The 12747-nt window shown below is 34.4% G+C and overlaps 1 protein-coding gene across 1 annotated transcript in view; it reads left to right on the forward strand.

Annotated features, from left to right (window-relative positions):
- The window catches only part of LOC124534191 (fibroblast growth factor receptor 3-like), a 149148-nt gene that overhangs the window by 25904 nt on the left and 110497 nt on the right, over window positions 1-12747 (forward strand). Inside the window, exon 5 of the mRNA XM_047109901.1 lies at window positions 12492-12669. Within this exon, the coding sequence (XP_046965857.1) occupies window positions 12492-12669 (178 nt within the window). The remainder of the gene's footprint in view (window positions 1-12491; window positions 12670-12747) is intronic.

The following is a 12747-nucleotide window of genomic DNA, read 5'->3' on the forward strand; positions in this document are numbered from 1 at the left end:
GTTTTACGTAATGATAAATATTTTATCAACTTTGAATTAACAGAACTATTATTATCTCAATGACTCATGACGAGTTAAAAGCTCTGAAGCGTATTACGTTTTACTACAATGTAATTAATATTTATATTGAGATTGAAAATGAAGGTTGTTTTGTGTAAAGGATCTGATACAATCTTCAGTATTTTTACATTTTTACAACAACAGCCTTTTAATTTCTCACTGCTGGGCTAAGGCCTCCTCTCCCTATGAGAAGGTTTGGAGCATATTCCACCACGCTGGTCCAAGGCGAGTTGGTGGATACACATGTGGCAGAATTTAGTTGAAATTAGTCAGATGCACGTTTCCTCACGATGTTTTACTTCACCACAGAGTACGAGATGAATGAGGAGGCCTTAACCCAGCTGTGAGAAATTTACAGGCTGTTAATGTATGTTTCTCAGTTTTAATTAACTTAGTTTGATATATTCGATGTCCTATTTGGTCGAGTAGTGTATACACCGGTTGTCATGGGTACGCCACTCTGAAGTCCTGGGTTCAATTCCCGGCCGAGTCGATGTAGACAAAGTTCATTAGTTGTCTATGTTGTCATGGGTCTGGGTGTTTGTGGTATCGTCGTTACTACTGAATTTCCATAACACAAGTGCTTTAGCTACATACATTGGGATCAGAGTAATGTATGTGATGTTGTCAAATATTTATATTTATATGCAAATTATATGTACATGGTTCCTTGCTCTTCGTTAACCAGCATTAATATATTATAGTTCTGTACGCCCTAAATGTTATTACAGGCGGTTTATAAAACATCGTCTGTTAAGCATGTTATGTAGGCCAAATCTTAATAATAGCTTAAAGTACAATGATATTTACTAGAACATCATTGTTAGTCATTACGGCTGCTATTATTTTCTGATTGATTAAGTTTTAGTATTTTCTGATGATCTGCGGTACAAAAGTATTTGTTTTTATGTTGTGTATACATTTAAATTAGACTATCTGTTTTTAATATTAAAATAATCGCTTTTTTATAAATGCATACACGGTCCATATATAGTATACCAAAAAAAAAACATTTTTTTCAATTTTGTCTGTTTGTTTCGGCTGATCTCTGGAAAGGCTGGATCGATTTTAACGGGACTTTCACTGATAGAAAGGTGATGTACTGAGGAGTAACTTAGGCTACAACAATAACGTTTATGTTAAATTCAAACGCGCACAAATACGCGGACACAGCTAGTTGCTATAAAGTAATATTTTTAAAAATAATGTAAAATAACTTGTATATTATAAACTACAAAATATGGTGCACTTTTATAAATTCAACATAACATACAAAGTATATATGGCCGTATTTCAAGTGTTATATAACTTAATTTAACAAAAGTTATTGTTCAGTTCGCAGATAATGTATTATTTATTAATGCTGTATAACAGCGGTCGGCAACCTTTCGGTAGGCAAGGGCCGTAAGGTAGCAAAATAAACTGTAGGCCCACTATCCAAAATTAATTACAGTTCATTTCATAGAAAAAAGAAAAATGCTATTATTTTTTTTAAATATACAGAATTTAATTCATACACATAATACTTACATTATGTTTATAGTTTGGACTTTATAGCTAGAAAAATAAGAAATGAAAACTACGAACGACCTAAATAGAAAACTTATTTTACTCAAATTTTAGTGTGATGTCTGAGGTCGCATTTGAGACGCTATTTCTTGTATATTACCTGTCATATTTGTCAACTTTTTTACCGTCGTGCTTTCGTCGTTTCGACCGTTGCTGTATAAGCAGTTTTTGTGATATTAAGTCGTTGGTAGGAGGCATCCGGCTTGACGGTAGAATGGTCGCATGCGCAAGGGCTGCTCGCTTTACTGGACAGTTTTTAGATATTGCAGCGTAACTATATAAGTATTTTATAAATAATTTTACAGTAAAAGTAGGCTAAGGTACTCCTTATTACATCAACTATGTGCCAGTGAAAGTCAGACGGATCTATTATTATAGTATATTATTCACCAGGTTTACATACAGATACATTTAGTAAAAAGCGGTCATTTTAAATCACAAACAGAAACTCCAACAAACAGCTTGTAAATTCCCACTGCTGGGCTAAAGGCCTCCTCTCCCTTGGAGAAGGTTTGGCACATATTCTACCACGCTGTTCCCATGCGGGTTGGTGGAATACACATGTGGCAGAATTTCTATGAAATTTGTCACATGCAGGTTTCCTCACGATGTTTTCCTTCACCGCCGAGTACGAGATGAATTATAAAGACAAATTAAGCACATGAATCAGCGGTGCTTGCCTGGGTTTGAACCCGCAATCATCGGTTAAGATGCACGCGTTCTAACCACAGGGCCATCTCAATTCTCAACAGAAACTCCAATTTTATGATAGTATGTATGTATTGACGTGTATTTTCATTTCTCTCATTGAACCCAAGAAGAACTTGAGGCCCGTTGTGTTCTGGGCCTCAGGCTATCGTCAAACATCGGCCTGGAGTTGTTCGAGTATCGATTTAGTTAACATTGACTGATCCGGTAAACTTGCAACGTTTTTGTTTTACGGAATTTGAGGCATTGATTGAATGGATTATTTATGAGTTTACGAGATCGCTCGTACGTCAGACACCGTGTTGTTTTTACGTGGCACATGATTTACGGTGTTTGATATAGCTTTGAATTATTCGTACAGTGAGTTTTTACTAAACAATTACGAATATTCAAGCAAGTGCAAGCATTTTTTTTCATTCATCAATCGTTGAATCGTGTAAGTGTATCAAAATTACCATCGGTGCGTAATGTAGTAATAATAATACATAATAACATGTATAATGTGTGTATCGTGCTTATTAGGCGAACAATATTTGCAATCTAATGCTATAAATGTGTAAAAAGGCTACATATGTAATCGATATAAATTCAAGCAAATTACACATCATCAGCCAGTGTAACTAAAGGCACAAGGGACATAACATCTTAGTTCCCAAGGTTGATGGCACATTGGCGATGGAAGGAATTGTTAATATTTCTCACAGCTTCATTGTCTATGGGTGATGGTGACCACTTACCATCAGGTGGCCCATATGCTCGTCTGCCAACCTATACCATAAAAAGAAGACATAAATAGTATAAAACAAAGTCGCTTATCTATGTATGCTTAGATCTATCAAATTAAGCAACGGATTTGGATACAGCTTTTTTAATAGATTCGAGGAGAGTTTTTGTATTTTATACATGGAAAATATAGTAAAGAAACAAGAAAAAATCTGTAGTATATTTAGTATCAGCATTGCACCCGTGCAAAACCGGGTCTGGTCGCTAGTATTAGTGATAAACTTATTTCCGATTCTCGTGCCAAGGTTGTTTTTTCTTTAGATTTACCAACTACGTATAGCATTTAGTTTCGAAACTATTAAAGCGAAATGAATAGCTAATTATAAGTAAACACCGCACGCAATCAGAATTTAAACAAAATTAACAATTAAATACAAGAGTTTTCTAACTAAAAACAAAAGTATACCTACGTTATACATTATTATAATAAAATTACAAAATATATTAAAATGAAAATAAAAGAAAAGAAATACTTACATATAAATTTACTCCAAGCCTTACGTAAATATACAAGGACTGATCTCGGGAATTCAGCAAAGAGTTTCTATATAAATAATAAACTCTTTACTGAATAATAATCTTTATGTACCTGATATAGAGATTATTATTAAATTGACTTATCCGTGTTCATTTATTCATATTATTAATGTTTGTTACGTTTATTTGTCCGTCTGCTTTCACAGCTTAAGAAACCGTAGTGACATATAGTAAAAATTTCGTAAAACCGATCACACCCGATTTAAATGACTACAAGATCATAAATCTTTATTCATTTCTTATTCAAAAATGATCTTTATACCAACGGTATAAGTTTTAATATTATAGCCAAATACATTCCCAAATTGTCGATTGTTTTTTTTTTATTTGTTGATGCTACATTTAAAATTATTCGTACTAAAGTTCGAATTTTAAAGAACCGTGCAATTGAAGCACCGCTAATTCTTATTCTGACTTCACGGTTACTAATTATAAATCTGAATCTTACCAAAATTATTACTCTCGATGCGCTTGACCTGTGAATTATTTTTATAAAAACATTCTAATGTTTATGTTATACGTGTAGTGTTCCACATCTGTTAATAATAGTACAGGAATAGTGTTTACTCGAAAGAATACGCTCGCAAATTCACGAACAATTCACAAACAGAAGTTTGATTTTTTCGTGTATTGAAAACCTTTAGAAGATTATCCCGGTCAGTTTTTATATGGAATTCATATCAACCAAAAAAAAAGTAAATTCAAATATGGATAGCAAAGCCTAAGGAATCTAGACACGCGGCAGCGTGTTAGCCAAGTTCATCGTGATGTAACGCATCCACGGCCTCTGCTTTGTAATACTAAGTGCATGACGAAGCTCCTTTCAGGGGTCAAAGGTGATTCCCGCACTCCTCGCTAGTGCGTATACCCCAACCCGTCTGCCATCTCAGGGCCGTCTGATAACTTTTTTCAACCCAAAAATGTTACAATAATACAATGAAATAATAACTCCGAAGGTTACGCAAACGTTGAATAAATTTACGTACATTGTAATATAAAACTTTTATATATTTTCATAGAACGCCTTTGAAGCCCTTTTATCTCTTGTTCGTATATTTAACGTATCATCATTATATATAAATAACCGTTCGTTTTTATGTTACAAGTAAATTAAACATTGAACTGGATTCGTGCCTTTTAATCTAAAACCTCGGCCTTGTCTGATGTCGTGATCAATTATCGCACATCAAAACATAATATTAGATACCTTTAAATAATTATTTTTTTCAAAATAATGATGAAATACATAATTCACATTATTTTATTAACGTAAGAATTAATAACATTAAGTACATCTATATGGATCAAAGTGTTGGGCTACAAAAGGGATGACTGAAAGACAATTGCATGTTGCGGAGATGAGAATGTGTGGTATTACGCGAATGGATAGAGTATGGAATGAGTACATAAGAAGAAGTTTGAAAGTGACACCGATAGCCAAGAAGTTATGAGGAAGGCGGCTATCAGGGTATAGCATGTAATGCGGAGGAATGAGAAACAAATTGTGAGGAAAGCCTTGAGCATGGATGTGGATATACAGGTAGAGGACGACCAAAGAAACGATGGATGGATTGTGTGAAAAACGATATGGTTAGAAAGAATGTTACTTGTGAGATGACGTTTGACAGAGAAGCATAGAAGGAGAAGACACGCTGCGCCGTACCCCAAATGAAATTGGAATAAGGGTAGGAGTAGTAATTCCTTAAATATATACAAATATGAATTAAAAATGGTTACTTTATACATGACCGCGCGGAATGATGGCAAGAATGTTAGCAGCTTTTGCAGAACCAATCCTATAACCAGTGGAGTCAATGAGGCGATGTGTTTGATTGAGCTGTGCTTTGCTTTTTGCACCACTACTTCAAATTATATCATTTTAAATATATATACATATGTATTTCAATGTTATGTATAATTAATATGAGCTTGCTAATATCAGAATCAGGAACGATTCGCTTTTTTTAATGAAGTTATTTTATAAACGTATAATAATATATCAACATGTATGTATATATAACACAGACACAGACACTCACACATACACACACACACACACACACACACACACACACACACACTAGATAACACGTTCAACTTTGGACGTAATAGTATAGGAGTATTAAAATAGCAACAGCCTGTAAATTTCCCACTGCTGGGCTAATAACTCTTTTTCCTTTAAGGAAAGGGTTAGGAACATATTCCACCACGCTGTTCCAATGCGGCTTGGTGGAATGCACATGTGGCAGAATTTCGATGAAATTAGACATGCACGTTTCCTCATGATGTTTTCCTTCACCGCCGAGTACGAGATAAATTATAAACACAAATTAAGCACACACAAATATATAGTGGATTTCGAACCCAGACCAGCAGGTCTGGGTTCGAAATCTAAATCATCGGTTAAAATGCACGCGTTCTAACCACTAGGCCATCTCAGCTCGTAATAATTTACCTAAATCACAAAAAACGTAAATATTTCTTAAGTCCATTCTTGCGTGTTCGCTTCAAAAATATCTTTTTTAATTTTTTTTGTCCATTCTATTTCGAAACATAAACATTAGGGGAGTCGAAAATATTATGTCGTGTCAGTTCAATCACTAATGTCAGTCTAATGTCTGCTAGAGTATTCCATTAATAACACAAAAATGTATATACAGAAAAAAAAGACTTATTAAAGACTAATAAGGTTGATATTTGAGTGAAAGTTTTTGACACAGACCTATAGAACCTTATTCGTTAATCTATACATAAAGCATAATTGGAATGTCTGTTTGTAATATTAGGAAAACCGCTTTTTACTAGATGTACATATACCACTGGACATGTAATAAAGATATATATACCTATTTAATTTTGGTGTGTGTTGCCGAGATGGCCCAGTGGAAGATTGCGGGTTCAAACCCAGGCACGCACCACCGAATATTCTTGTGCTTAATTTGTGTTTATAATTCATTTTGTGCTCGGCGGTGAAGGAAAACATCAGGAGGAATTCTGCGTATATCTAATTTCATAGAAATTCTACCACATGTGTATTCCACCAACCTTCATTGGAAAAGCGTGGTGGAATATGTTTCAAACCTTTTCCTCGAAGGCAGAGGAGGTCTTAGCCCAGCAGTGGCAAAATAACAGGATATTGTTGTGTTTGTGTTGGTTGTGTGCAGGAAATTTCACTGGGAAATAGCAGGTATATTATGAATACATTAGGCTACAACAGTAACTTTTTTGTTAAATTCAAACGCGAACGAAATCGCGGGCACGGCTAGTAATAGATAATTTTCGTATAACAAATACATATCACTAATTTGAACGATATGACATTTATAAATTATTCCCTCACAAAAGCGCTCCAATCGACGTAAAATTATCAGTTTGCATTATTTTGATTAGTCGAGCTGACAATATGTGTCAGTGTGCGTGTAAAATACAAATAAAGGCAATAATAAAATAATGAAACCATAATACATTAAACGTTCTATTTTATTTGAAGTTTTAATAAATTCAAATTTCGAATCAATATTCTATTCGATAGCAAAAGTAATTGTTAGAAAAAAGGTTGTATATAAATGCGACTACAGAATCTATTCGAATCCATATTCTATTCAATAGCAAAATTCATTGTTAGAAAAAAGGTTTTATATAAAATTATTATTATAATGCGACTATTGTGTCTTCGCGATTTTTTTAAAGTAAAATTGTATAAAGTTGAGTTTTGAGGCTAGTGTACATAAAACACATAACCCGATTGAATATTATTACCGTGGAACACCAGAGTTACACAAATCATCTTTCAAATGGGAATAATTTATCAATAATAATAGTTTAATGCGTTATAAATGTGATTGATTTACGAATATTATGACAATGATTGCCCATAACTTCACGTCCATAACAGTATTTTAATATGCTAATGTACGTTCGTGTAATGATGTTTTGAAGTATTAGCTATTTATTACATAGTTTTAGTGAGCTAAAATATTCGCAATGCAACGTTGAAACGTACCGCGTTTATATATAAGTGGATATAAGTCAACAGTTACGAATTATTTTTGCAAACTTTTATGTAAGATTTTACAAGTATATGTACATATTTATGTAGGCTCGCTTTCAAGTATTTATTAACAGAAGCATTATTAATGTGAGGTCCTTTATTATATACAGCTAGTAGTCGCCCGCAGCCTGGCTTGCGTTTAAAGGTGTTGGTTGACCTGTGTTGGGCAAAATAAAAATATACATCTATGTAATTACTCGATCGATTTTAATGAAACTTACCCTAAGTTGAAGTGTACCCAAATTAAATTAAAAATTATCATCTTAATACGTCTTTTAGTTATCGAAAAATTGTACTAACGTACTTGGACGCCTAAATGGATCATCATACTTAAAAATAAATTCAATTCTAACAATGTTACATAAGAGTCGTGATTGCCCAGTGGTTAGAACGCGTGCATCTTAACCGATGATTGCGGGTTCAAACCCAGGCAAGCACCGCTGATTCATGTGCTTAATTTGTCTTTATAATTCATCTCGTGCTCAGCGGTGAAGGAAAACATCGTGAGGGAACCTGCATGTGACAAATTTCATAGAAATTCTGCCACATGTGTATTCCACCAACTCGGATTGGAACAGCGTGGTGGAATATGTTCCAAACCTTCTCCTCAAAGGGAGAGGAGGCCTTTATCCCAGCAGTGGGAATTTACAGATAAATTGAACATTTTTCTGTTTTTATGCCACGAAGGCCCCTAATAAATGGACATTGTTCCCATAGGAGTATAATCCGTAATCACATAGCAAAAAGTACATACATTATAACTATGATTCAATATTGAAGATTGGACATCTGATGTTCTGGCTGTTTTCCGCTAGATACAAGACAATCCAATTATCAACAAAATTCTGCCCCATGTGATTCCACCAACCTGCATTGTAGCAGCGTGGTGGAATATGCTCTGAGGAGAAGTCCTCAAAGGGAGAAGATCCCTGAGTCGAGCAGTTGGAAATTTACGGGCTGTTAATTTTGTTGAAAAGGAATGCTTTCACATGAAGTAACAGTCTGCAAATGCCCCTGCTAATCGTAATATACATATGAGGAAAGGGTTACGAACTGAGTTTGCCATTCTTCTCAAAATCGAGAGCGAGAGCGTACTCCTTCCTTAAAGGCCGGCAACGCACCTGCAAGCCCCCTGGTGTTGCGGATATCCATGGGCGGCGGTAGTCACTTTCCATCAGGTCAGCCTCCAGATCGTTTGCCACCTATGTCATAAAAAAATATATATTGTAACGGTTTGTATATGATCAATTATTTGTATCCGGTCTTATAATTACTGTGATGACGAATTGTTTATTTGTAATCGAATAAGGACGTTTGGAGCTGGTGTACCCAAATAAGGTATGGTTGTGTGCGTCAAACGTGCTGACAGTAAAGCATACAACTTGTCAACATCGAACGAGGGACACACTTCCTTAAGCATTAACCAATAGATTATCAATCCATGCTAATCAACGTTACAGTATAATATTTTGTATAATTGTACGAGGAAATTAAATAACAGTATACTAAATGATCACAATGTGTCTTTATTTCTGATATACCGCCATTGACACACTCAGCATAAAGGATAATAGACGATGATCCGACATTTATATAATACTAGCTAAACCTGCAACTTTACCCACACGAAATTTATAAAATACAAGCTTCCAAACCCTATTTACCCCCTTAAAGTTGGACTTCATACTATCTGAACCTGTCTACCCTGTATGTAACCTACCTGTCAAATTTCAAATTGGTAGGTATTATAGTTTTTGAGTATTCGTGATTGATATAAATGAATAGTGTTTTACATTTTTATTTATTAACTACCTGTCAATAAATACCCGCGACCATGTACGCGTTTGAATTAAACTAAAATAAATATTATTGCAGCCCAAGTTACTCCTTATTATATCAGTTATCAGCCAGGGAAAGTCCCGTCAAAATCGCCCTAGCCGTCCCAGAGATTAGCCGGAACAAACAGACAGACAGACAAAAATTGTAAAAAATGTTATTTTGGTATATGTACTGTGTATACATACATAATATGAATGGAGTAAAAAAGGGCTATTTTAATATTACAAAAAGACACTCCAATTTTATTACATGCATAGATTTAACAGATTCATTCATTCAGCACATGCAAATTGCTGGGACGTAATAACGTTTATATTGCTATAACCAAATAAATTATGTAAGTACGGATTTAAACTTCTTAACACTGTCTATTGACGAAGGTGACCTATCGTCATTCGGTATCATCGTCTTCCGTAAAACAAGAAATAAAGTCTAGAAGTTCTTATTTAAACAAATAACTCTAGCAACTCTACAAGAACAGAATTTACGAGTAAAAAAATCTAATTCCGTCGAAACGTTTCGGCCTTGTAAAGTGGTCTTCATTTAATTTGGCTCACTCTCGTGAAAATCAACTGTTATTAAAGACGAAGAATGAATGAATGAATGATACTATCGTACAATTTCATAGTTAATAGAATTGAATGAATATTTTTTGGCTCCGTAGTCATTTCACTTACATTATTAACATATGTGCATATTATATTTATTGGAACAAGTAAAAATTGAAGATATCTTCTGAAAATGTCATAATAGTATTCGAGAACGGTTCGTTTTATTAGATTAAGCCTCGTTTAGATTATAAATGTGATAGGTGGCAAACTGGCAGGAGGCTCATCTGAAAAGCAACTACCACTGCCCATGGACATATGCAACACTGTGGGACTTGCACATTTAAGAGGGGAGTAAGTTCTTTTCTTGATGGTTCTTAAGTCGTTTCGGTTTGAAAGTTCACCAGTGCAGCTGTTCCCACAAAGTGGTTGTGCGAGACAGAAAATGTCTTAAAAATCGCGCTGTTGTAAATCTGTACCTAAAGCGTCCCAGCGTCATCTCAAACAGTAGTAGTAATACCCCGATATGCCGCCCGTAAAGAATTGTGCTATTGACGCTTAAATAATCTTATACAGTCTGGTCCAATCGAAGAAGGGGAATAAACCTTAGAATTACATACTCCATGCAATTTGCGTAGCCTTTCTATTTTATGCTCTACTTGAATTGTAATAAAACAACATCCCTTGCGTTCTTACATTTACTTTAATGTTCATTCCAAAGTTACGATAACATCTTCGTCGACATTCAAAGCGCCATTTTTTTTCGAGAATTCATAATGGATTCAGATTTAATTCAACATCTCGAACAATAATATCGCGTCAATTAAATGTCGATTTTGTTTATTTGTCTTTACATTCTTGTAAATTGAATTGGCTATAAAATATACCTTAAATTTAGCTATTGGAAAACCTAGAAAATATGACCCCAATTTTTCGCATAAACTGAGTACTTAACAATACCCTTCATCTGCTTGATGTAAATAATGAGTAAATTACATTTTTGGTGATTCGGTTTTCCGCTAACATACGAGTCATTGACCTGGGGCTAACTCCCATTCGTTCGTAGAATTCCCTGAACACGCTGAACGATAATTTGCTCGATCGATTACTACAACAGCTTGAGATGGCTCTTACATACGCCACGGAAACCATAAATGATGATTAAACATTCGATTTTTGTTATCTACAACTTGCAAATGAAATACCAACAATTGTTTAGCGGTCATCCCAGCACCACACATTGCTACTAAAATAAATATTACAAAATCAAAATAAACTAAAGTTGAATAAATTCAAGTAGGCTTTTACAAACACTTTGGAATCGTCATTTTCCAATTAAGTGAAGCTACCACCGGTTCGGAAAGTAGATTCTACCGAGAAGAACCGGCAAGAAACTCAGTAGTTACTCTTTTTCAGCATTTAAAAAATACGGTCATGTTAGTTAATACAATTATTTAAATTAATATATCCTGCTTGGAAGTCAACAGGTATTAACTCCACGCTTTTTTATCATCTATAAAATCTTGTATCGAATAATACCAACCAACCGTGCAAACTAAGATGTTATATCCCTTGTGCCTGTAGTTACACTGGCTCACCTACCCTTCAAACAGAACACAATTATATTTCATTCCAATCATAAGAGGAAAAAAGCTAAATATTTGGCAGCTAATTGACGCGATCTCATTGGTCGAGCTTTATTAGTCTGTGATATTCAATATGGATTGGTGAAATAATACGCTTTGAACGTCGACGAAACTGTTATCATAATTTGTAGTAAAATTAAAGTCGAGATGAGTAGGAGATAGAGCTAATTGTAATAGTGTTTCATCATAAAAAAGGATATATTTATGTTTAACTCATAGTGCAGAATATAGCTGAGTTATTACTAAATTTAGTTTGTTTATCTTTTTTCCCACTTCCATTTGAATATGCTATGAGTATTTCTATTGTGTCATAGAATACATGATGATTATATAAAATCGACTTTGATTAAGATCCGAGGTTGTGATTCTCTAAATATATTCAGTACCAAGTAGATTAATCCTGTTTTGAAAATATAAACGATAAATGTATGAAATAAGTTAAAAACAAGATTACTAGATTCACTTTCACATAACAAAGAAAATTAAGGTCATGAAAATGATGTCAAAAGTCAATTGATTCAAAGTATTGTGAAAGTATGTAAATAAAGCCGCTTTAAGAGCGCTGTAATGTTTTCAGCAAGGATTAGTGACTGATGATGCAATAATTTCGGCATGTATATTTTTGAAAAATTACTATGTACATTCGGATTGTTCATAACCTATAGCCACATGAATGAAACGTAATTTTTTCCCGAAATTATACATACATGTCTCCTAAAACAGCATTATTCAATTACAGTTTCTTTGCAGAATGTGTAGCCAAAGTTTGTTCCTGCGCCCACGCACCGAGACTACCAACGCCCAATGTATCAGCAAAAACCCTATCGATACAAGGAGAGCTGTTTGTCAACGTCACGTGGACTTTACCAAAACCGAAAGAACCGCGAAGACTACCGCCGAGATTGAAGAAAAGTTTTTATTTTGTCAGGTAAGTCAGCGACGAATACTTATAATTTCTAATATTTTGTTGCAAATGTCATTAGTCCATGTATCACAGAAACAATAT

This window comes from Vanessa cardui, chromosome 12, assembly GCF_905220365.1.
Source record: "Vanessa cardui chromosome 12, ilVanCard2.1, whole genome shotgun sequence".
NCBI lineage: Eukaryota > Metazoa > Arthropoda > Insecta > Lepidoptera > Nymphalidae > Vanessa > Vanessa cardui.